The 27,203-nt window shown below is 36.9% G+C and overlaps 1 protein-coding gene across 1 annotated transcript in view; it reads left to right on the top strand.

Annotated features, from left to right (window-relative positions):
- LOC121969815 (zinc finger protein 346-like) overlaps positions 1–23,924 on the top strand; it is a 29,132-nt gene extending 5,208 nt beyond the window's left edge. The window contains exon 2 of the mRNA XM_042520073.1: positions 23,276–23,924. Within this exon, the coding sequence (XP_042376007.1) occupies positions 23,276–23,800 (525 nt within the window). The 3' untranslated portion in view covers positions 23,801–23,924. The remainder of the gene's footprint in view (positions 1–23,275) is intronic.
- Positions 23,925–27,203: the final 3,279 nt, after the last annotated feature.

Raw genomic sequence — 27,203 nt, 5'->3', positions numbered from 1 at the left:
AAAACTGATTTATATAAATTAATAATATTTATTAGAATTTTAAAAATTTTAATATAATTTTAATAATTAATATTTATAAATCCGATTAATATACATTTATAATATATAAAATTTATAAATATGATTTATATAAATTAACAATATTTATTAAAATTTTTAAAATTTTAATATAATTTTAATATGTATAAATCCGATTAATATAAATTTCTAATATATAAAATTTATAATTTATAAATAATTAAATATGATTTATTAATTTATTAATATGTATTATATGTTTTTTAATTTTAAATATTTTTATATTTTTAAATCTGATAAAGTGATAAATGATAATATTTATTATAATTTTTTAAATATGTTAATATATAAATTAATATTTAATATTATTTATTTAAAAAAATTAAATATATTATTTATATATTTAAATATGATTATATAAATTAATAATGGTTATTAGAATTTTATATATAATTTTATATATTTAAATTTGTTTTATATAAATTAATAATATTTATTATAAAAAAGATAAATTTTAAATATATTTAATTGGGATCTTAATTTTATTAGGGTTTATGAACTCAACCTTATTATTAAAATTATCCCCGTTAGGAGTTAGGATTTGTTTTAATTTATTAAATCTAAAAAAAATTAAAAAAAGAACGCGTCTCTGTCGCGAGTCTCGCGACTCGCGCGATGGCGCGGACACCACGGGCCGCCACCGGCGGCTCGCGGGAGGGCTCCGGCGCTGCCGGAAGCTTCGCCGGTAGCGTCGCGCGGAAAGCTTTTGGCACAGCCAGAAGCATCGCGACTCTACCGGCGTTGCTCAAAGCAACGCCGGACTTCGCCGGACGCGTACAGCGCGTCCGGCGAAGCTTCCGGCAGCGTCTGACACCTGCGATGCGTCCGGTGTTGCCGCGACGAAGATTGAGAAACAAACAAAGTGCGATGAAACAAAAATGAACAGAAACAAAACTTACCGGAAGCAAGCGATCAGGGAGCGATCAGGGAAGACGAACAGTCGGGGCGATGAAACAAACGAACGCCTGCCAAATACCTACAAATCGGGTTTAACATGCCTTAAAAAGCTTGGCCCGCCGAGCCCGCCGAAGCCCGCGGAGGACCGTCGAGGACCGCCTAGGCGGCCCAGCCGCCTAGGGCTTCCGCCTCGCTGGTTTCCGGCGCGGCGGAAGCTAGCGAGTAACTAATAGATATATATTAACTAATTTGTACAAATAATATGGTAATTATTATGTACATATATAGTAGCTAGTATATATAACTAATATATATAATACAACTATTCTTTTTTATTATTATTCTTTTTAGTTTTCCTATTCTAGTGCCGCTTTGGTTGCTGATGTTGTTGGAGGAAGAGGAGATGCTAGCTAGTTGAAGTAGATCAATGTGCAATAGCCCTGAGAGGGAGAGGGAGAGCATGGGATTCGACGTCAAATAGAAGTTGCCACACGTGGCATCAATGGAGGTTGCATTGTAGTCTGCAAAAAATTTGTTGCCCGAGAACAATGAGAGATAGGGGTAATAATGTGGCCAATGATTGTTGCCTCTTTTGCTGGATGGAGGTGGCTATGTTGAATGCTTTCATGGTGGCTATTGTATGTGATTGTGACAGTGATGTTTGCGAGCGAAGGCGTGTTGAAGTTGCTACGGAAATTGATTGAGGGAAGGTGTATGTTAAGGAGGGTGATTGGCGTCAAATGTTAGCATGAAGAAGTTGGTTACAGAAGCAGATGAATGGTAGAGATGCACAATAATAGGGAGCAGGAAGTAGTGGTGGAATATGGAGATGGTGGACAAGATGAAAGTGTTTTACTTTTGCATAATAATAATTTTTCTCAACATTTGTTTTCACATTTATTGTTCAACTTTTTGTTGCCCCCCTCCCCTTTTGTAACTTTTTATAATTTTTTTGGGCCAAAAAAAACAAAACAAAAGATGTCATTTATTTTCGTTATCATCAAAAAAGGGCACCCCATGTTAAAAAAATATCAAAAGGGTACCCATCCTATTTTTTTTCTTTCGCAAAATACCTTTCATTTATCATTATTGTACTAGTTTTGGTTAAAACTGCTATAGTATTCTCAAACTTACTCTAAGTAATTTTAGTTAAAACTGCTTAAGTATTGATTAAACCTGGTTTAACTTGATCAGATACTACTGTAATAATTTTGTCCAAAATTACTTTAACATGGAGTAGGGTTGATCAAAACTACTACAATTGGAGTAGTTTTGACCAAAATCACCACTATAATTTTGATGATAATGAAAAAAGGGTTCCCTTTTTTATTTTTGCTCTTTTTTTTGTTGTTGGTTTTCCCCTTCTTTTTTGAAATTTGTTATTGTTGTAACAATAACATTTTTATGGTGGGCGGTAGTGAGGTTGGCAATGCACGAAGATGAGGAAAGGGCATGAGAGTCTACTTAGAACTTGATTGAAGAAGAGCAATCATGGGAAGAGTCGTGGATGAGGGTAGGGAGAGGGGGGTTGATGCTCAAGCTTGAAGATAATGAAGAATGAACATGATAATTAGTTCTGAGACTGAACTACTAGATTTCGGATTGGATACCAATTGATGCAGTACAGATAAACAATTCTCACCTAAAGAAAAGTTAGCGATTCTCACCAAGAGAAAAAGCAATTGAAAATTGTATTAACTCTACTATCTAATACATGAAAAATTGACTATAAGGCTTATTCTTTATAAAATATAGACTTAATTTATCCTAATAAAAATTCTAATTATCGTAAATAAAAACTGTATTGGCTTTTTAAAACTAATAAACTTTTAAAAATACTCTTATTATTTTCTAATTACCAAACGATGAACAAATCAAAACTTTAATTTATTGCAACTACTTCAATCTTAAATAGTTATTTGTGCATTTTCTTTTATTCTGGATGTGCCAATTTGAATTTTTTTTTTTTTGCATTATTTATTTCTTTGTTTGCATTAGCATGATTGTATTTGAGCCTTTTTATGATTCCACCACTTGTTGAAGAAATTTTTATATTACTTGGTAGAACACATTGAGTATCGCTTTCTCAAGCATGGGGAGTTTATTTTTTTCTGTTTTCTTATGAAAAATAGAAGATGAGGCGTGATGCATTTACTGGATTAAATTATGCTAGGTTAATTAAGAAACTTACCTTTTGACTTAAATCTCTGTTACTTTTTTATTGTTCAACTCCTGTTTTACTGTCTTTCACTTTTGATCATGCTAACTATGCCACTTTCAAAAGTTAAGCCTTATTTTGTATGTATCTATAAGGCATATTATTTCTTAAGTGGAAAATTAAATGAAAGGTGATGTGGGTTTATTATTTTGAAAGGAACTTTAAATGATTCCTAACTGAAAGAAAATTCTACCTCTCCTGTGCTAATGACCTCTACATGAAAACCTTTAAATTGTATAAGTTATATATGCTTTCTGTGCTTAAATATCTTGACAAAGAAATGATATCTCTCCTGTGCTAATGGTACTAAGGTAGAGGGGAGTATCTAAGGAAATTATCTTAATGATTTCCCCCAAACATAACATGGTACCAGAGCTTATGCTTCTACTATGAGCTATCTTTTTTGTCATGCAGCTTTTCCTAGATCACAGTTCACGATCTTTGTTCCTGATTCTTAGAACCTAGCGGGTGATCTAATAACTCAATGCTTGCTGCTACTTGGTTGGCCAATACCTTGGGATAACTCATAGCTTAGCAGATCCATCTCCATCTCTTTTTAAGTAAATCAACAATTTAATGATATGGGGTTCCAATTGCAAATTGACTTGCATCACTTCGTCATTATCTAACTATCAATCAAGTAAGCTGTTCTTCTTTTGATGTTATTTCCTTTATTCAGTGTCGTGCTCTACCGATAAAAATTATGATTTAGATTGCTCTTCAATTCCAAGTGTCAAACTTTTAGTTTATCATTCTTTCATCCTATTGGTATTTCCAAGCCTCTTGAGTTCCATGGTTATTACCACAGATGGGAGGAATTATGCTTCTTGTGCTAAGTTGTGGTTTATATTTCAATGACAGTTGGATCACCTAACAAGAAGTGTTGTCAAATACGGTTGTGGGAGAGGGTGGATTCACAATTGCTAATCCTTTTATGGTCATTGACATCTTTTAGTGCTTCTCTTGCTGTGAGACATGAGATTCATATATAGGTTACATTTCTCATGCTTTTGAGGTGATTAGTATCTTTTCTAGCTATGCTAATACAACAAGGTGATGCCTACCCATATTAGTTAGTTTTAAATTTGTGCCATTGATTTTAGAGACCATATGTATGCCGTTGGATGCTCTCATTATGGATAATCATGTTGACAAGCTAGAAGCTAGCAATTATGTTTTCTATGTTGTGTTCTAAGCTCAAACTAGTGAACTGTCAGATCTTAGAAGCATGTCTTTTCCTTCCAATTTAATACTAGGTATTGCACTAATTGTGGGAAGCCTAGACATGTGAAGGAAACATACTACATATTACATGGGTACCCACTTGGGCATCCCTTTCATAATGCTCATGTTGTCCAAAGTTGCCTCCATTGATTGAATCCTCTACTAGCACTTAGTCTAGTTTTGACCCGATTGTCATTATTTCTGCTGAGGAATAGTCTTGCCTCCTCTAGCTTCATTCCGTCATCAATTCCTCATTCCAACCTACCATTTATATGGCTTTTAGAGATGATGTATTGCACTATTGATGCATACCTTCAAATCTTTGATTTTAGCTTCTTAGCATATATCCGGTATGATCTCATCTCTCTAACATTACCATCATTCTCTACCAATATTATTCTCTACCAATATTATTCTTGCCAAAGGGTCTCTTGCATTGGTAAGAGGCACTGGATAAATCTATTAATCACTCTGTCTCTTTCCTCTATGTTCTGCATACTTGAATTCCTTTTGAATTATTTTATCAGTGAGTATGCTCACTAAATCAGTACCAATTCCACAACATTTATTAATAATTCTGTCTATTTGTGATTCAAGGATTGACAGGGTGACTGACAGGGTATGAGTTCCGAGCACTGTACTAGTTGGTTGCACCTTCATCTCTATGTCTATTCTGTCTGTGTCCTCGCCACTTTAGATTCTAGCTATCGAGTATGAGAAAATAATCTTTAGTGTGAGGCTTGTCAATTAGGATAGATATGAAAAAATAATTCCAACTCCCATTCTTTCCCTATATTCTGGAAACAGCCTCTTGCAAAAAAGCAGGATAAGGCTGCGTACAATGAATCCTTCCCCGGGACCCCGCATAGCGGGAGCTTCGTGCACCGGGCTGCTTTTTTTATTCTTTCCCTATATTCCTACGAAGATCTCAATGCTATGACTCTTGGCGAGACACATTCCAAAGCCTCACTAGCTTTTCTTCTTCTTTGACTTATTCATGAGGTGGAGAAACCTCAATCTTCTCTATAAGTTAAACAAATAAATTAAGGAGATTAAGGCTTAAACTTACACAAAAGAGCTCAGAATATGAATGCAAATAAGCTTGAACGCTATCTTCAAACTCTCCTTGTGGTCCTTTTTTATCCTTCCAATGTCTTCCTTCAACTTTAGTTCTCGGTCTGCTGTTATGCTATTAATTTGTTAATTTGATCTGCCATCAATTGATAATTTTCCCAATGGCAATCGTTCCAATCTACCAACAATTATTCTTCTATAGCCCTTAAGTCAATCCAACCGTTGTCATTCAATTTGTCAAATCAATGACTACCTGCAACTTTTCTACTGTGTTATCAGTCGACTAAAATTTTAGTTCACGGTTGCTAGATCAGTAGATTCAATCACGAACAAAAACATGTAATTTACTGGTTCAGCTTGAGTTGACTACTTGGTCAACTCAACTATCATCCATCGATTGGAGTTCATCATTAGACGATTATCTTTAAATCAATCAATTGCCTAGTTGTCTCAACCACGAATAGAAATATCATGTTTACTAAACAACTTGCGTCAACTACTTGGTTGACTAAATCACTAGTCGATTAAAGAACACTTTTACTCAACTGAAGTGTCGATTACGACCATCCGACCATCTAATGATCTACTATTCGCCTAAGTTGAAGTGTACTCCCTTCCAATATACAAGTCTCTTAAACTCTCAACTCACTTAAAATTTCTACATCTTAACTCCTCCATGAGGCCATCTCTTGTTAGGTTACTTGTCTCTCAAATGCTGGGCTCTCGGCTTTCTTCATATGTCATCCTTCACTTTTCGTCTACAAATTCGCCTTTTCTATCTCAGCTGCGCCTTATTCTCCTTGTCCTATAGTCCCTTGGAGGCTCTCTATATTATCCTTCTATGTTCTAAAGCTGTCGAACCAATCTTCAACCTTAGTTGTTTCTGTGTGCATACCATATCTCATGTGAGTTGATACATGTATTAGATTAAAATTGTAACTTTGTCCAAACATCAAATGCAAGGTCAAACTTGACCACTCAAGGCATGATTGCATTAACAATATTTCCATTTTCTTCAACAAACTTTGCCTCTTGTTTCTTTTTTCTTTTACATTATCTATTAATCGAAGAAAACCTCCTTATTCAAGGTTTAACTTTTTCACCTCTTGAAATTTTATCCTAAGCATGTGCTAGCTATTCAATGCCTATAAGATTGTGCAGTGGAATTCTGGCTGGCATTAATAAAAGAGAGAAAAACAAAAGAAGATCAAAGAAGTATAGAAGATGATCTCCAGATTTCTCTAGAATTGTTGGGGAGTCAGAGAGAAGAAATAGTGTCCATGAATTGAGAAGAGAAAAATCAAAGGAGAGACTTCCCAAATAAACATAGAGTTGTATTTTTATTGGTTTTAATCTACACACTAGTTCAAGTGTTGGAGTCATGCATGTCATGGCCGGGGATATACTTGTCCAACAGATACCTCTTAGTGATAATGTATGATACAAAATTATATGAGTCTACCACACAGACAAATATATAGCAAAAGATATAAAACATAGCAAAACATAGCAACACCAATATAGAGGAATTTGCACAATACCCACACAACTTAAAAAATATAAATGACTGCGACCTGGTCTGGCTTAACGCAACAAATCATATAACTGAATAAAGTTAGCCACAAGACTAAAATCCACAACCAAGTCAAATTATTACATAATCAAGTCCAAAATCTAAAGTGTCAATAAAGCAGAAGAAGATAACATAGAAAATCGTTCTCAAATGTGACGTGGGATTGTTAGTCAAAATTCTTCAAGCCACTCTATATCATCTACTTACTACATGAGGAAAATAAAGTACAACATGGCAGTGAGTCCAAATGACTCAGCTTGTAATAGATAAATGGTAGTGCATGGTCAAATGTATAAGGAGATCAAAAGTATACAGTCTCACAAGTAGGAATTATGTACATAACCATAAATGACATAATAAATGCACATACTCGAACTGATGTAATACGTAAGGTATAATGATTATTAAACACCATAAATGACATAATAAATGCACATACTCGAACTGATGTAATACGTAAGGTATAATGATTATTAAACACTGGGGATCTGCAACAGATCTGCTCATACTACATGAGCAACATATGATCATATATACATGTATGATAAGTGAACATGTATGAATAATGTCAGGTATATGCAACAGCCATAACTCAAACAAATACAACATATCATAGGTATATGCACAATAATATCTCCAAGATATACAACACGCATCATCTGGATATGATCATGTATGTGTCACTCCTACACACCACTCCAGCTACCATGACATTTGTGTGGCCGAGTGGGTAGGACTATGACAATTGCTCATGACTCTAGCTACCATTACATCTGAGTGACTAGTCGGACTTGATGCAAGAGTAGCTATCTAACTACATAACAAGAAGGTCACTGTCAGCACGCAACTCCGCTACCACTACCCCGAATGGTCGAGTGGGCATTACAAGACAAACTACACTCAACTTTAGCTACCACTAACCCTGAGTGACTTAGTGGGTAGTGAATATGACTAACGACTCTCTCGACCACAAGGGAGATATAGTCCGTTAGCATGCTAGTTATGCAATGATGTGCATGATGCTAATATCCATGACTCAAACAGAGTCATCATCAATATAACAGCATAGTAAACATAAGTATATCTATAAACATGATCTATCAATCACATATATCTATATGTATAAAAAGATCCAACAATGTCTACTAAACAACATGTATAGCACACGTGCATACTACAAAATATAGGCAGTAAGAAAGGAAAACTTCTATAATACACACCATACATGTGTGTACGACTATAACATATGCATAATCAACATGATAACTCCTATAGTACAGACCATACATATGTGTACACTGCTGAGTATGAATAATCAATATGATAACTCCTATAGTACACAGCATACACGTGTGTACACTATAAAGTATGAATATTCAATGATAAGATTGTATAAGAAATAAATAGATCATCTTTAAAATCAAACATGTAAATATCAAACTCAGCTAAATATGAATAAAGTCAAGGTAAATTAATCTACTCCATAAACTATCTCCATGCACTAAAGTTAATGAACTAAGGGGGTGCTTAGTTGGATGGTATGTGTGTGAGGAATAGGAAAAGGATTGAAAGTGGGTGTTTGATTTGGGGGATTAGTGGTGGGCCCCATGGATTCATTACCCTAAACATGGGAATGAGCCATTCCCTAGTAAAAGGAGGGGAATGGGAAAGCCCCCATTTCCATTCCCTACTTCTATCAATCCCATTCTTATTCTCATTCCCTTCAATGGACCAAGCACCCCCTAAAAGGTAAATGAAGAAATTCCCGTCTTTATTGTAGATCTTTCTTTAAGTCCTTGATATCACATCAAGTTCGAATCCTACTACTACAGGATATGAGGCAAAACTAAGGATCTAAAATCAATGTATCATCCTATTAATTAAAGAACTACAGAGGTCAAGAAAGAAATTCCTGTCTTTATTGTAGATCTTTCCAACCGTCTTCAAGTCTGTGATATCACATAAAGTTCGAATTCTACCAATACAGGATACGCGGTAAAACTAAGGATCTAAAATCAGAGGATCTAAAATCAATATATCATCCTATTAATTAATTAATTAATTAATTGACTTCTTAATTAATCCATAATCTGATTCATCATTTATCAATAGAACACTTCAATCCTCTTTTCATTAAATAATCAACTTTCTAATCCATCAATTAACTAATCACTTAATTAATCTTAAATCAAATTCATTTATAAGTTCAATTACAATGATTACCTTAATTATTCGCCCAATTAAATAACCTACTAATTAACTTGTAATTAATCTTATACCTTGATTAATCCACTCCTTGGCTCTTGACTGCAACTAGTGGTGGGGAAAATAGCAATCTGGCGGTCGGCTGCCGAAGGCGACAATGGTGACAGCTTGATGGTGGCGAGTTGTTAAAGACAAGTAATAGGAAACAAGCAGTTGGTGGGGAGGAAGGTGTACATGAGGGAAATGGCGCTTGCGAGGGCGATGACATGGCTGAAGATGAGGGCAATGTCGACGGTATGCTTGCAGTGGGGAAAAAATAGAGGAAAGGAGCGCCATCAACAAGTTGCTTCTGTCAATAGAGAAATAACGCCGGTGGTTGGGCGGTGTCGATTCTTCTTGTGGCAAAAACAATGCCATTGTGTGCGTGGTTGTTTTGTTTGGTCAGGACGATGGCCAACGACAGAGTCGTGGGTGGTGAGGGACACGGTGGCTGGTTGCCTCCAACATCACAAACTAGGCAAAAGCGACATGGCGTGGCGCTACAGTTGTGCTTTGATGGCATTGAGTGGGGGCAGTGGCGACAGCTAGCAATGTAGTGGCTGGAGAGGGATGGCGGCACACGGAGTCAAGCGACTATCGCCAAGGCTCGGCGTGGGCGATTGGGCGGCGTTAGCGATAGGGTAGTGCGACATCATTGGGAGGGGATGAGACGCAAGAGAGAGAAAGAGGGGGCGACGGATAAAGAAAAGAACTTATGGTTTGATCAATCACAAACCTAGATTTTATATTTAAAGATTTAAATGATTTTAGGAAATTAAACATTTTCTCATTTAAATAGGATAGTTAAAACAATCTTTTCTTTTTATTCTATTTTCCCCCGTAAACATGCCATACGAATTAGGTTTAAATCCCGATTTTTTTTTAAAATTTCTAGAAAATTCTACAAGGTAATTTTTTTAATTAACATCTATTATTTTATTATTATTAATTTGTCGTATCATACATTCTCCTCCACTAATAAAAATTTAATCCTAAAGTTCCTACATAAGTGCGATAAGTAAACCATACCATGCTCAATCAATCAAACACTGAAGAAACTACACGCACCTTAAGTACCAGGTAAGGGCATCGAGTTTGGATCATTTCTTCAAGCTTCCAAGTTGCTTCCTCATCCGTACGATGCTGTCATCCGACCTTGGCTAGTTGGATTGTTTTGTTTCGTAATTGGCGCTCTTTGCTACCCAAAATCTGTACAAGAACCTCTTCATAGGTTGCATCTAGCTGGAGTGTGATCGTCACATCTTTCAAAATATGAGAAAGATGTGGCACATATTTCCTCAACATGGATACATGGAACACATTATACACACTAGCAAGTGTCGGTGGTAGCGCTAGATGATAGGTTACCTCACCTATCCTCCCCAATATTTGGAAGGGTCCGATGTAACGGGTGGCTAATTTTCCTTTCAGCCCAAATTCTTTACTCCTTTAGTGGGAGAAACCCGTAAGAATACATGATCGTCTACAGAAAACTCATCTCCGTCTTTGACCTACATGACTCTTTTGTCGATCTTGGGCTTTTGACATTCTTCGTCTAATGGTACGAACCAATGAATCATACTGAATGTGTGGTCCTAGAATTTGTTGTTCCCCAACTTCTCCTCATAAGGTGGGGGATCTACATGCTCTGCTATATAAACCCTCAAATGACTCCCTTTTAATCACCAAATGATAATTGTTGTTGTAAGTAAATTCTACCAGGTGTAGATGATCTTCCCAACTACCTCCGAAATCCAAAACACACTCTCAGAATATCCTCTAATGTTTGTATAGTGCGTTCAAACTGTCCATTTGTCTGCAGATGAAATGCTGTATTGAAACATAGCTCTGTACCCATGGCTTATTGTAGACTCTGTCAAAGCCGTGAGATGAATCGTAGATCTCTATCCGATATAATACTTAGAGGCATACCATGAAGTCTCGTGATCTCTTTACGGTATAATTCTACTAATCGATCTAATGGGTCCGTCCTACGGATCGATAGAAAGTGAGCATATTTGTTAATCGATCAGTGATTATCTATATTGCATCATGTCCCCTCCGTGTCTTGGTAGTCCCACAACAAAGTCCATTGCGATACGTTTTCATTTCCATTCTGATATCTGAATCTTCTAAAGTAGACTCGCTGGTCTTTGATGTCAATCTTTATTTGCTGGTATACTAAACATCAAGCTACAAAATCCGTAATATTTCTCTTCATATGATTCCACCCATAAAAACGTTTCATGTCCCTGTACATTCAAGTACTATCAAGATGGAAGCACATCGATCTTTATTTGCGATTCAACACACAATCTCTCACGGAAATAAAGAATCTCGTTCTCATCACACGAAACTCTATCTGCTGTCTTGAGACTACTCTGCTATAAGGAAACCCGAAAATGTTGATCGCTAGCTTGGGCTTCCTTAATTTGCTGGGTGATTGAGCAACCAAGGATACCAAAATCCCCGCAACCCTGCTCTACTAATCCCAACTCTGAGAAAAACTCTGTACTAATTATGCAACCATAACTCGGTGACAAGCCAAAATCCCTCGGGATTTCCTATTCAAAGTATCTGTTATCACATTGGCTTTCTCCATGTGATAATTAATGGTGCAGTCATAACCCTTTAGAAACTTCATCCATCTTCTTTGCCTAAGGTTTAATTCATTTTGGGTAAACAAATACTTAAGGCTCTTGTGATCTATAAAAATCTCTAAGTGTAATTCTATATCGATAATGCCTCCATATTTTTAATGCAAAATGGTTGCTAATTCCAAATCATGAACAGAATAATTCTTCTCATGGTCTTTCAATTATCGAGAAACATATGATACTACCGGATTGTGCTGCATCAGAACTGCACCTAATCCTGGTATGATGCATCTGTATAGAGTACAAATCCATCTTCACTAGAAGATAAGACTAAGACACATGCAGTTTTCAACTTTTGCTTAAGCTCTTGAAAACTGGCCTCGTAAGCCTTTGTCATGGTAAATTTTATTCTCTTACTAGTTAGTCGAGTAATTGGCATGGCTATGCTAAAAAGCCCTCTCTAAATCTCCTGTAATATCTAGCTAATTCTAAAAAGTTACGAACTTTTTTTCGGTTGCTCCCAGTCGGTAACTGCCTCAATTTTCTGAGGATCCACTAATATACCTCTATTGGAGACAATGTGTTTAAGAAATCCAACAGAAGATAAACACATACACATTTACTGAATTTCGCATATATATGTTCTCGTTGAAGCATCTCTAGAACTATACGAAGGTGCTGTTCTTGTTCCTCCTCAGATCAAGAATAAAACAAAATATTGTCAAATATAGACAATGACAAATTGATCTAAATACTCTAGTGATACCCGATTCATCAAGTTCATGAAAATAGCTGGAGCATTAGTAAACCCAAATGATATTACCAAGAACTCATAATGTTCATACACAGGGCACACTCAATCGTAAGATCACTGGCAATAAGTTTATAATCTGATCACCAATTGTAAATCATCTAATCTATAAATATCGACCATGTGTAACTCCTCATATTGCTATTAACGACAACTTTTTAATAGCAAAACCATAAAATCATATATCCATTAATAGCCCATCAAAAAGCAACATATCACAAAAATTCATTTTCATAATATCCACCAATTCTAATTCATCCTTAATATCAATCAAAATTGATAATTTTCTGAACAATGATAGAGTAAGATAAAGTCATCCACCCTTCAACATCCACTGCCAACAATTTAAAGATATCCACCATAGATTAATATTGTATGTCTATACTCTACCAATTAAAGGGATTGTACTATATAGGTAAGTTTATTGCAGTATATATTTCTAGTGAGATAAATCAGTGATGTGCTCACAAATCTAATTTCTCAATGTCCAACTCCAATCATTAGATACTGTTAGAATATTGTAACATAATAACTAGAGGTATTATTATAATTATGTTGTATATCCTTCTATATATAAGTCAATAATTCCGTGGTGTCTAATACACGATTTTTTCTTAACATGGTATCAGAGCCAAGTTAAAAGAAAACCCTAACTTCCTATTGTCCTAATTTCCCCCGATTCTATCGCCGTCGCCTCCCATCTTCGTGTCTCCCTCACGCTGGTGCCTGCACCTCGCGATCCTCGCTCTCTGGCGAAAGCGCATCTCCTTCGCTCAAGGGTGGCTCCACCTCTCTTTAAACTCATCTCCTTATCGACGCCGACCGTCTCCTTCACTCTCCTGGCTGCGGATACCAAGTGCTCGCTGGAAGCCGAGCACCCGAGCTCGATTTTTGATCGTGACCTAGACCTCTACCGTCGCCTCCGACAGAAGAAGTCACTTCTCCACGACTTATGGTCTCTCGTCCGCGTCTACGGCGTGTCGCTCCTCATCGTCAACTCCTGGTGCTCTACCTTGCCTTCAACATCTTCGGTCGTGCCTACCCCGACGTTGTGAGCACGTCCAGATCTTCATCTCCGACGCTGCGCGTACTCCGCCGAGGGCCACAGAGGCAGCCGGAGGTTGGGGTCGTAGGAGAGCAGTGCCCCTACTTTCCTTGCCACCTCCATCGCCTTCAGGTGCGCCGATTTGCACAACTCTGTGATCAAGCTTATAAATCCAGAGTGGAACATCGCAATGCCCTCCTCCGCCCGATGCCGACTCTGCGTTGCCTCTGCGCCGCTTCTGCCATCCCTACCCATCCCGGAAGGGGTCTACGGAGGCTATTGTGGGTCGTCGTCGGGGAGTTGTGACGTCGCCAAAAAGTCGGGTTGCCCTCTTTCACGCCGGCGTATCGCGAGCAACAGCTGCTGCTGCCACAGGCAGTGCGTCCTCCCTCGTCCCTGCGGCTTCCGTCCTGCCTTTTCCGTGTTGCTGGTGTCGTCCCTTCCAAACTAATCAATGACTACATCCGACGTCCCAAAGCCAGATATCTTAATTTTTACCAACCATATCATTGCACCCCTCTCTTCCGAGCAATTGGATGGGTAAGAATTACATCTCTTGGGCATCTCATATTGAGCTTTAGCGTATTGGTCAGGGTTATGAGACACATCTCACTCAAATCGAAGATGTTCAAGTCGTCGAACGTCCTCTATGAAAGAAGGTTAACGCTCAATTATGTTCTATTATTCGAGCCACCATCTATCCATTTCCTTCGAATGTCTTCCATACTCACAAAACTTGCAAAGCTGTTTGGACACAAGTTCAACAACTCTTTACGAACACCTCTCGACGATTCTATCAAGTTTGTGAAGATCTCATGACCATCTTCAGTGCTCATCATATTAAGGATTCAATGTCAACTTATCTAGGTTCGGTCTCTAGCCTTATTTGTGACTTCAATGAACTGCTACCACCTGCGGCCAGTCCTGTTGAAGAGCTTGAAAAGCGGAAGAATTTTTTTGTCTCTGGCTTTATATGGTCTGCCCACATATTATTCTCATGTTCGTGATCAAATCCTGGGCAGCCCCACAGAAGCTACCATGGAAAATACCTGGACGACTCCTTCGTGTCCCGACCAAAGTCTTGATGATGCCCCTTCCGTTCTTGTTGGCTCGTCAGCTTTGATCTCTCGACACAACAATGGACCCCCATCTCGCAAGGGTGGCAAAGGACGCCCTTGGTGTGATCATTGCCACCGACCGGGACACACGATTGATAAGTGCTGGAGTCTACATGGTCGACCTCCTCGTGCTGCTCAGATTGTTCAGAGTTCTGTTGCTTCTTCAGCTTCCACTTCATAGTTAACACCGGATCCAACTCCACTACCTTCCTATAATGACTTTCTGAAATGGTTTGAGGATCGTTAGACTTCTGATTCCAATGCTATCGTTGCACACGTTGATAATTCCTTTGCTGACATATCTCGCTCTTCAAGTCCTTGGGTTCTTGATTCTGGGCCACTGATCATATCATTGGTAATAAATCCTTATTTTCTTCTCTCACTACTATCAGTTATTTACCTATTGTCACCATGGTCAATGGTTCCCAAACTCAATCCCAGGGTATTGGTATTATTCATCCTTCTCCGTCTCTTTCTATTCATAATGTTCTTTATGTTCTCGGAGCTCCCTTTAATTTATTGTCGATAAGTCAACTTACTCCGTCTCTTGATTGTGTCATTTCTTTTACTAAAACGTCTGTTTCCTTACAGGATCGAAGTACGGGGAGGATGATTGGCTTCGGATGTGAGTCTCATGGCCTTTATCGGCTTCAACAACCCTCTCTTGTTGGTTCGGCGGCAGCGGCATATCCACTTCTTATTCATGCTCAGTTGGGACATCCAGATCTTGATAAGTTGAAACAATTACATCCTAGTCTTTCTCACTTAGAGTCTTTGTCTTGTGAGTCGTGTCAATTAAGTAAGAATGCTCGTAGTTCTTTTTCTCCTCGCATTGTGAGTCGGGCTACGACCCCCTTTGCTTTGGTTTATTATGATGTTTGGGGTCCGAGTCGTGTTTCTTCTACATTGGGATCACGATATTTTGTTATTTTTATAGACGATTTTTTCCATTGTACATGGTTATATCTGATGAAGGAACGTTCAGAATTGTTTTTTATTTTTTAATCTTTTTTTTCATGAAATCAAAACTCAGTTTGGTATTTCTCTTCGAACTTTGCAAAGTGATAATGCACGCGAGTATCTTTCTACTCAGTTTCGTTCCTTCATGGCATCTCATGGTGTACTGCATCGCACGTCTTGCCCTCATATCCCTCAACAGAATGGGATTGCAGAACACAAAAATCGTCATCTCCTTGAGACCACTCGGATTCTTCTTCTCCATTCTCATGTTCCTCATCAGTTTTGGGTGATCTCGTACTTACCGCGTGTTATCTCATCAAAATCGCATGTCTTCCTCTACTCTCCAAGGTAAAATACCTCATCATGTCCTTTACCCTCATCATCCTCTTCATCCTTTACCACCTCGGGTCTTTGGTTCTATATTTTTTGTTCATGATCTTGATCTTAGCATTGATAAACTTTCTCCTCGGTCTCATAGTGTGTTTTCCTTAGGTACCCACGGTCTCAAAAAGGGTACAAGTGTTATTCCCCTACTCTTCTCTGCTGATGTCACATTCTTTGATCCGATTTTATTTTTTGGGCCTCCTGCTTTCCAGTCCGAGGTTTCTCCCTCTCCACCTGCACCAATGACTATTTTTGTCCGATGGAGGCGCCTCTATTGCCCTCAACCTTGTCTTCTCCTTTGCAGGATTTTCAGCGTTGTCCTCGTCCGCTGATCGACACTGACACTGCCGTGGACACATCTTTAAAGCAAAGTCCTTCGCCGTTTCCTCCGGTCCATCTCCTGACTCTGATATTCCTATTGCACTTCGAAAGGGTATACATTACACTCGTAATCCTTCTCCTCAATATGCTTCTTTGAGTTATCATCGTCTTTCTCCTTTCTATTATTCTTGTCTTTCTTCCTTGTCGTCTGTTTATCTTCCTAAGACTGCAGGTGATGTCTTTGCCCATCCTGGATGGAAACAGGCTGCTCGATAAAATTTGTGCTTTATAGAGTAGTGGGACTTGGGAACTCGTTCCTCTATCACCTGGGAAGCCAGTTGTTGGTTGTCGATGGGTGTATACGGTGAAGGTTGGTCTGGACGGTATGGTTGATAGACTTAAGGCGCGTCTTGTCGCTAAAGGCTATACTCAGATCTTCGGATTGGATTACTGGGATATTTTTTCTCCTATTGCCAAGATGTCTTATGTACATTTATTCTTGTGAATTGCTGTGATTCGCCATTGGTCTCTTTATCAGTTGGACATCAAAAATGCATTCTTACATGGTGATCTGCTCGAGGAAGTCTACATGGAGCAACCTCCGTATTTTGTTGCTCAGGAGGAGTCTTCTGGTCTTGTATGTCGCCTGCGGAAATCTTTATATAGCCTCAAGCAATCACCCAGAGCATTGTTCGGTAGATTTAGTACTGTAATTCAACAGTTTGGCATGACTCGGAGCGAGGCTGACCATTCTGTCTTTTATCACCACTCATCTACTGGTTGCATCTACGTAGTGATTTATATTGATGATATTATCACTGGTAGTGATCGTCTTGGGATTTTACAGGTGAAACAACATTTTTTTTAAATATTTTCAGACAAAGGATTTCGACAAACTCAAATATTTCTTAGGGATAGAAGTAACACAGTCTAAATAAGGGATCGTCATATAAAAAAAAATGCAATGGATATTATGGAATAAACAAAAATGTTAAACTCAAAGACAATCGACAACCCTATGGATTCTAATGTGAAGCTCCTGCCTAATCAGGGGGAGCCTCTTCCAAATCCTGAATGGTACAGGCGATTAATAGGGAAATTAAGCTACCTTACTGTTACTTGTCCGGACATCTCATTTGCGGTAAGTGTAGTAAGTCAGTTTCTCAACTCTCCATGCAAAGAACATTGGGATACTGTGACTCACATTATTCGATATATCAAAGGCGCACCAGGAAAGGATTTTTTGTATGCAGACAAAGGACATACTCGAGTCATAGGGTACTCTAATGTAGATTGGGCAGAATCTCTCACTAATAGAAGGTCCACTTCTAGATTTTGTATATTTATCGGAGGTAACCTTGTTTCTTGGAAAAGCAAAAAACTGAATGTTGTGGCAAGATCCATTGCAAAGGCAGAGTATCGGGGTATGGCCATAACTAGTCAAGAGCTTATATAGCTAAAACAGTTACTTCAGGGAGTTGGGGAGGTTACACAAATGTCACTTATATGTGACAATTATGCTGCTATACATATTGGCTCGAACATAGTTTTTCATCAGAGGACAAAGCATATTGAAGTTGACTGTTACTTTCAAGAGAAATATCTATTAGTTTTGTCGGCTCACATGATCAACTAGCAAATATATTCGCTAAGTCATTGAGAAATTCTCGAATTGACTACATATATAACATGCTGGGTACATATGATCTATATTCTCCGATTTGAGGGGGTGTGTTAAAATATTGTAACATAATAACTAGGGGTATTATTGTAATTATGTTGTATATCCTTCTCTATATAAATCAATAACTCCGTGGTGTCTAATACACGATTTTATCTTAACAGATACTATCAAGATGTAGAATTATATACACAAAGACAGAGAAACTCTATCACTAAACATCTTATTGAAATAATTGTCAATTGATGCTATGTCCTTTGACTAAGTTATTGTCGGATCATAGGTGTTAAGCAGTTAACACCACATTCTCTGCATCCTTGCGGGTCATATATCTCAATGTACCATCGAGGTTATCTAATCATATACGACCGGTTCGTGAGTTAAAATCTCCCATAGGATTAGGGGTGTAATCGAGCCGAGCCGAGCCAAGCCGAACTCTTGGATGTTTGAGTTTGACTCGTTTTTAATCGAGTCGAGCTCGAGTTTTATTTAACGAATATATTCATGGCTCACGAGCTTATTCGAGCTTTTATCGAGCCTAAACGAGTTTAATAAATATAAATTATAAATTTAAATAGTTATTAAAAACTAAATTATATATTTTAAAAAAATTATAATATTCTTGTTAAAATGTATAATTTTATTCTAATAAATAAATTTAATATATTTGTCTATGTTTCGCATAAGTAGAGTATAAAATCTATAAATTCAATATCAAAACTATTATTTTTTTATTTAAAAATTGATTTATGAGCTTAACGAATATGTTCACGAGCTAACTAGCCGAATATTGTGAAACTTGAGCTTGATTTGTTTATCTTAATGAGTCTCATTAAACGAGATTAAACGAGCTTTTATCGAATCGAGATTCGAATAGCTCACGAGCGGCTTGACTCATTTATACCCTTACATAGGATAGTGTTAGGCGAGTCGACTAACCATCGCCTTATAAACCATTATGCTATAGTTCCTCTACATAATGTTTAGGCATTCCTAACGATGAGATATACAAAAGGTGGTAGAGAAGTATTATCTCTCAAAGCACCGCAAAATAATTATCAAGTGATCCTTTGTTTTTCAAATATTGTCTTCTGCATTTTCCACCAAGTAACGGTCTGATTTCATAGATGATATGTAGCTAATACAAAATTTTTTCTGCGCTAGCACAAGTTATGTACTCAAATGTATCTTCCAGTTATTTAACCAAGCAAGAGCAACATAATGGTCGAAATCTTCATGAAATAGTGTGAGTCGGTCCTTCACTGACTGAGCTAATAACAGTATACGTGCTCTATCTTTCACCCAGCTAGGAGTAGCCATGGTTGGTATGGTCGGTGGTATTCTCTGAGATTGTAACTCATAATCTCCGGTAAGGGTTTGATGGGCCTGACCTCTGCTATCTGACTCAACATCAGTCAGACTTTGGTAATAGATTCAGGTCCCATCAAATCAACAGGTTATTTCCATGGTCTACTCAGACTATGGCCGTGAACAGTGGCTGACCCACCACGTGTCATATCTATTACAAACAACCATACAAGTACTAACAGAAGTATAGATTAACAGTTATATAAACTTACTTCCTATAGCTTAGAGATGTTTTGCTGTTGTTTGATCCCAAAACTCAAAAAGTTACATCGAAAAAACAAATCGTGAAATCCGAAACTTGAAAATAGGTTTCGTAATGTGTGGCTCTGATACTAATAAATTGTCACATCATAGAAGTATACTTTGTCTAATAGAACGGACAATACCCTCTAGTGACAATGTACGATATAACATGATATGATTCTACCATACGAACATAAATACACAACGGAAGATATAAAATATAGCAAGAATAATATAGAGGAATTTACACAATCCCCACACAATATAAAAAACATAAATGACTGCAAACCGGCCCGGCTTAACACAACAAACACAACCGAATAAAGGTAGTCACAAGGCTAAAATCCGCAGTCAAATTAAATTATTACATAACCAAGTTCAAAATTTAAAGTGCCAATAAAGCAAAAGGAAATAACATAGAAAACCATTCTCAAATGTGACGTAGGACTAACATATCATCTCAGGATTCTTCAAACTACTGCATATCATCTATCTGTAATAGGGTGGTGAGTTCAAATGACTGGTAATAGATAAATGGTAATGCATGGTCAAATATGTAAGGAGATCAAAATATACAATCTTACAAGTAGGAATTATGTACACAATCATGTACATATGATCAACACGCATCATCTACATATGACCATGTATGTGTCACTTCTACACTCTATTCCAGCTATCACGACATCTGTGTGGCCAAGTGGATATGACTTTGACAACTGCTCACGACTCCAGTCAATGCTACATCTGAGTGGCTGGTCGGGCAGGATGCAAAGGTAGCTATCTAGTTACATAACAAGGAGGTCACTGGTTGCACACAACTCCACTACCACTATCCCGAATGGCTGAGTAGGCACTATAAGATAAGCTACACCCAACTTTAACTACCACTACCCTTGAGTGGCCCAGTGGACAACGAATATAACTGACGACTCTCTCGACCATAAGGGAGATATAGCATGCAAGCTATGCAATGATGTGCATGATGCTAATATTTAGAACTCAAACACAGTGATCATCAATGTAACAGTATGATAAACATAAGTTTATCCAGAAACTTGATCTATCAATCACATATATTTATATGTATGAAAAGAACAAGCGTTGGATTTTAGGGTTTACTAAACAACATGTACAGTAAATAGTAATACCTATACTACACGCCACACACATATGTACACTACATAATATAGGCAGTTAAAAAGGAAAACTCCTATAGTGTATACTATACATGTATGTACGACTATAACATATGCATAATCAAAATGATAATTTCTATAGTACACACCATACACGTGTATACTATAGAGTATGAATAGTCAAAGATAAGATTGTATAATAAATAAATAGATCATCTCTAAGATCAAGCATGTAAGTATTAAACTCAACTAAATATGAGTAGAGTTAAGGTAAATTAATCTACTCCATACACTCTTCATGCATCAATAAACTACAGAGATTAAGGAAGAAATACTCATCTTTATTGTAGATCTTTCCAATCGTCTTCAAGTCCGTAATATCACATCAAGTTTAAATCCTACCAATACAAGATACGAGGCAAAACTAATGATCTAAAATCAATATATCATCCTATTAATTAATTAATTAATCAATCTATTAATTAATTAATTAATTAATTGACTTCTTAATTAATCCTAATCTGATTAATCATTCATCAATATAACACTTCAATCATTTTTTTATTAAATAATCAACTTACTAATCCATCAATTAACTAATCACTTAATTAATCTTAAATCAAATGCATTTATAAGTTCAATTAATCATTTGATTCAATTATATAGATTATCTCAATTATTCACCCAATTAAATAGCCTACTGTAATTAATTTTATATCTGATTAATCCACTCTGTCTCTCAACTGCAACCAATGGTGGGGAAAACAGCAATCCGGTGGTCAGCCGCCGACAATGTTAGTGGCGATGGCTTGGTGGTGTGGAGCTGTTAATGACGAGTAATAGGAAACAACCAGTCGGTGGGGAGGAAGGTGTACACGAGGAAAATGGCGGTCACGAGGGCGACATCATGGCTGAAGATGAGGGCAACGCCGACAGTCTGCTTACAGTGGGGAAAATAGAGGAAAGGGGCGTCGTAGACAGTTTGCTTTCGTCGACAAAGAAATAACGTCGGCGGTTGGACGGCACCGATTCTTCTCGTGGCAGAAACAACGCCATCATGTGCATGGTTGTCTTGCTTGGCCAGGACAATGGCCGGCGACAGAGTAGCCAACCGCCACCGACATCGCGAACTTGGCAAGAGCGATGTGGTGCTTCACTGTGGCTGTGCTCTGATGGCATCGGGCGGTGGTAGTGGTAGCGACTAGCAGCGCAATGGCCGGAGAGGGGATGATGGTGCACGGGAGTTCGGCGACTATCGCCATGGCCCGACGCCTGGCAATCAGGCTGCGTCGATGATGGGGTGGCGCGACATCGCTGGGAGAGAATGAGACGCGCGAGAGAGAGGGGGTGGTGTATAAAGAAAAGAACTTAGGGTTTGATCAATCACAACCTAGGTTTTATATTTAAAGATTTAAATGATTTTAGGAAATTAAGTATTTCCTCGTTTAAATAGGGTAGTTAAAATAATCTTCCCTTTTTATTCCATTTATCCCCGTAAACATGTCATATGAATTCGATTTAAATCCCGAAAAATTTCTAAAAATTCTTATAAAATTCTACAAGATAATTTTTTAATTAATATTTATTATTTTATTATTATTTATTTGCCATATCTTATAATGCATGTGGTATAAGCGATATATATTCACCTGCTATAATTTACTGCCTAAAGGGAACCACATGCAATATGCAATGTGGTCCTCCTGCTTTGTATTGCTAACATCTAAACTTATTTTTAAAACCATCTATGTCATATAGTTGTGCTATTTAAGGTTTGAAATCATATTCAATGTTGGGATTTTGATCCCTGACTGGAATGAGATACGTTGGTCATGCTTGATGCTGCTACCTACGAGTGTGTTAAGCACCAAACTTAGTTAGAGACACTTGGTACCAGTGGTTGTACTGCACCAACCCTAGGTGTAGGAAGAGGACTAGACAAAGGAGTCATGTACTATAAAAGCCTTGAGACCGATTGGAAGTCTCATCATCATCGTGTGAAGCCTCGCATCATCGCAAAGCATTGTCTCACGGAATCCCTTTGCCGTCATTGTATACATTATGAGCCTTACGGAAAGCCTTGCATGAAGCGTCCTGTCATTGTCGTCCTTGTGCCATGCTCTGCCGCTGTTAATGTTCCTTGTCTAGGGGAGTTACATGTGCAAGTCTTGTGTTGTTAAATGTTTAGCCACTCTTCTGTGTTTACGAAAGGTATTGTCTTTTGCCTAATAAGGGTCAGTAGACTAGTGGAAATTCCATGCAAGTGACTGAAATTGGTTTTTCTTGGACTGGAACCACAGGTCCAAATCAAACCTCCGCATGGGAACGAGAGGGTAATGCATTCAATCTCTAAACTAACAAAGAAGGCAACAAAAGTTCAGAAGCGGTCCACTAAAGTTGTGCAATCTGCATATTGTGAAGTTTGCAAAATCAAGTGTGACACCCAACAAATCCTCATGTCACACAAACAGGGAAAGAAACACAAAAAAAATATGCAGAAACTACAGGAATCCATTACTGCAAAAATTACAAATGTTCCTTCCATCATCGCACAGGATAAAGCACCAGTTGTGGATCCTGAGAAAGAAAAACCTACAGCTGAACGAAAAAGGAAAAATAATACACCAGCAACGGCTCAGGATCTGGAAGAAAAGAAGCGGAGGGTTCTTGAATGTGGAGCAGATGCTGCGCAGTTGAAGATTTGTGCCATTTGTAACGTTGTAGTCAACAGTCAGAAGGTATATGACTTTCATATTTCTGGGCAGAAGCATGCGGACATGGTGAAAAAAAGAGAAGAAAAAGGTGCAATTCACGGCATGTCCTAGATTATCAATTAGCTAGTTCTCCAGATATTGTGAGCAGAAGCTTTTTGAATTTTATGCCACATATTAGGCTTAATCCTTGTACCCTATATCTCTTTTCATAGCTTGCACAACGTGTTAGTTTGTTTCTTTTGGGCATCATTATTTTCTCATGATCTATTCAAATCATTATACTATAAAATATATATATATATATATATATATATATATATATATATATATATATATATATATATATATATATATATATATATATATATATACAACTGATAATTCCATTTTATCTATAACTGGGAGCGTCAGATATAAGTGATCCTATAGTATTACATTAAGAAAGTCAAGAAAATAGTCAAGAAATCAATTCCTAGTAAATATCTATTTTCAATTGGACCCAACTTGTTTTGGGCATCAAAGCATATTATCTCTTATTCTAGATGAGTTACGGTGCGCAAATAGATGAGAGAAGAATGGTTGCTTCATCCGTTCAATTTAGGTTCCTTTCGGCTGAATAATATGCTTGAAATTGATAATTAGGACTTTATATGCTATTTTGATGTCTAGATTAATTCATACTTGGTGGTAAAAAAGTGAATACGTTCGTCCTTTTGGAATAGTGACTAGCACATTTATTTCGATTTTATCAAGATTCGAACTTCAGATCTCATGATACCTCGTGCGCTAGCCACTAGATTATTTCATACTTGATCCCCATGTATGTTGATTGTGTGCTTATACATTGGATCTATGATTTATTTAATAGGCACATTTATGAATCTGGGGCAAGTATTTGGTCAAAATTGAAACCGATCGAATTTTTCTACGAAAATTGAACCAATCAAATCGATAAAAATATCGGTTAATTTAATTTTCAATCGAATTAATCAAAATTTTAAAATCTTATTCAGTTTTAACTTAAAAAAAGATTTTATTTAATAATTATATTTTTAAATAAAAATAATTAAATTAATATTTTTATTTGATTTATTCTGATTAATCGAATTATAAAATTTAAAATTATATCGAATTAATTGAAAATTAAACTGATTTTTTCAGTCAGCTTATTTAATTTGGTTTTATCAAATTTTTACACACCCTTATTTAAGATGCATTCTTAACCCATTTTTTTACCGTTTGTTGTCGGGCTCAATAGTTGAGAAAGAATTTTTATCCATCTCACTCAATATTTAATATTATTTTGATTGTGTATTGAGCCACTCTATTATAGTAAATGTGGAATTTACCATACAGCGATATCATATGGTCAGTCCTAGATTATATGTGAGAAGATAAATTGTAAAGATGTAATTATCATTGCGGGAAGGATATTTTTCTCAACTTTGTCAAGATTCAACCCCTTATCCATTATAGTAATATCTATTTCGTAGCAGCTAACTCAATCATATCTCAAGGGTATTCAATCACTCTAAAAAAATGATTAATCAAGTCAGATAACGTTGAATCTGGGATGATCAGCTTAATCTTACAAAAGTTTTTCATTCGTTGCTACGGTAAATCAGGAAAGTGCACATGGAGGCTTAGTTTGACAGCCAACATTCTCGAATCCGATATCCATTAAGGAGAAAAATTCTCAATAATACGTCGTAGTTGAGTCTCGAACTCTAGTTCCCTGATCTATCATTGGAGAGTATAATCATGATATCCTAGTTGAGTCACTCTAGATATGGAGTGAGATGGTTGGATGATATTTTGGTTTCAAAATATTTATAATGATGAATTAATTAGACTAAAAGTATCAAATTTTGATTAATCATGAGAAAAATTAGCATGTACTATAAATCCATAATGATCATGCCCGCCGGGCTACACTGCATCAATAAAGCACTTTCATAGTTAATAACATATCCACGGGTCAATTTTAAATTGTGACATATTGCAAAATTAATTTTTTCTAATGAAAAATAATCGTAGAACAATTGGTGTGGAAGCGACTAGTCATTTGCACTTTCAAATTTATTTTGATGATCCATGAAAACTTTTTATGAGGACGGACTGATCACATTCATGATTAATTAATTCGAAGAATTGGATACCTATAAGTCCACGATGATCACTATTGAAAGTTTGTTTTTTAGGCACTAAAGCATTAAGCACGTGGAGATAGATCTCGATTAAAAGTTTGGATTTTTATATATAAAGAAAGATCTATATTTTAAACACCTAAATTGTTTGGAAGCTCTAACGACAGATAGATGCATAGAGGAAATGCTTGTGTAAAGTTAGGGGCCTAGGAGGCAACGTGTAGAAGATTTGAGTGAAGAAATATCTTTACAGAAAATAGTAGATGAGCACTAACCATCCTCAGCTGAAGATAGAACTTCCCCCAGTGACAGTTCAACAAGAACAATTTTTGAACTGGAATCCAATACGACTAACAGCAATTCTCTCATTTCCGGGGGCAAACACAGGTAGCAATGGGCCAATCAGCCACCACAATTGTACGAAACAACAATTGTAAAAGTTTACAACTATTAACGAAAGCACGATTTTGAAAAGGCATGGCAATTTGAAATACAGTCAAACATGTACGAAATGGTTCTTATGCATAAATACTACCATCACAGAAGTGACATGCAAAATGAAACAACACTTACATCACAGTTATGAGATGATGGGACAATATCTTCAAGCTTCTTAGCATTGAAACTATCAATGGCAACAAAGTGGCATTTTGCATGACCATGTTTTCCAGTTTTGGAGGTTGAGACCTCTACAACCTGGTACAAAATTACAAAGGATTTGCTTGAACTTAAACTTAACTAATCCAAGACAAAAAGAAAATGTGAGGTTATATAAAAGTAATATATAAATGTGAGGTTAACTGTACAAAAGGTGATAACACAAATCATAACAGCTCATTTTCATAAGCACGAACTTTTACTGCATTTGCCAAGACAAAAAATACAAGCTATGATTAATGTAACAGGACGTTTGTCTAATTCCATTTTTTAGAATTCTTTTACACAGGTTTCATGTTAGGGAAGCGTAGGTTGAATCTACCATAAGGGGCATCATCCTCAATTCTATTTTTTGCAATAGTTGAAAGTAGCAATTATTTGATCACACGTATACCTCATTTAAAAGATCATTTATATTTCATACTTGTCAATGTTTAATCATATAATTTAATCAGTAACAACTGGTTTGCACTAGATATTTTTTTCTGCATTTTAATATGAAATGCAAGGGCACCAAACACCCACCGTGCCTTGAAGGTACACACACACCAATGTGACACCATTAGAACAATGCTAAAAGATGATGACACTAATATTATTATCTTTTTGGCTCCTCATCTCTGGAGAAGTATGGGTGTTAAAATCGATATCAATATCCAGATTGGATGGCCAAGAAATAATATCAACGATCTCCAATTGGCAGGATGAAA

This window comes from Zingiber officinale, chromosome 4A, assembly GCF_018446385.1.
Source record: "Zingiber officinale cultivar Zhangliang chromosome 4A, Zo_v1.1, whole genome shotgun sequence".
Lineage (NCBI taxonomy): Eukaryota > Viridiplantae > Streptophyta > Magnoliopsida > Zingiberales > Zingiberaceae > Zingiber > Zingiber officinale.
Note: the sequence above shows the minus strand (reverse complement) of the source record. Positions and strands in the feature narration are given on the sequence as shown.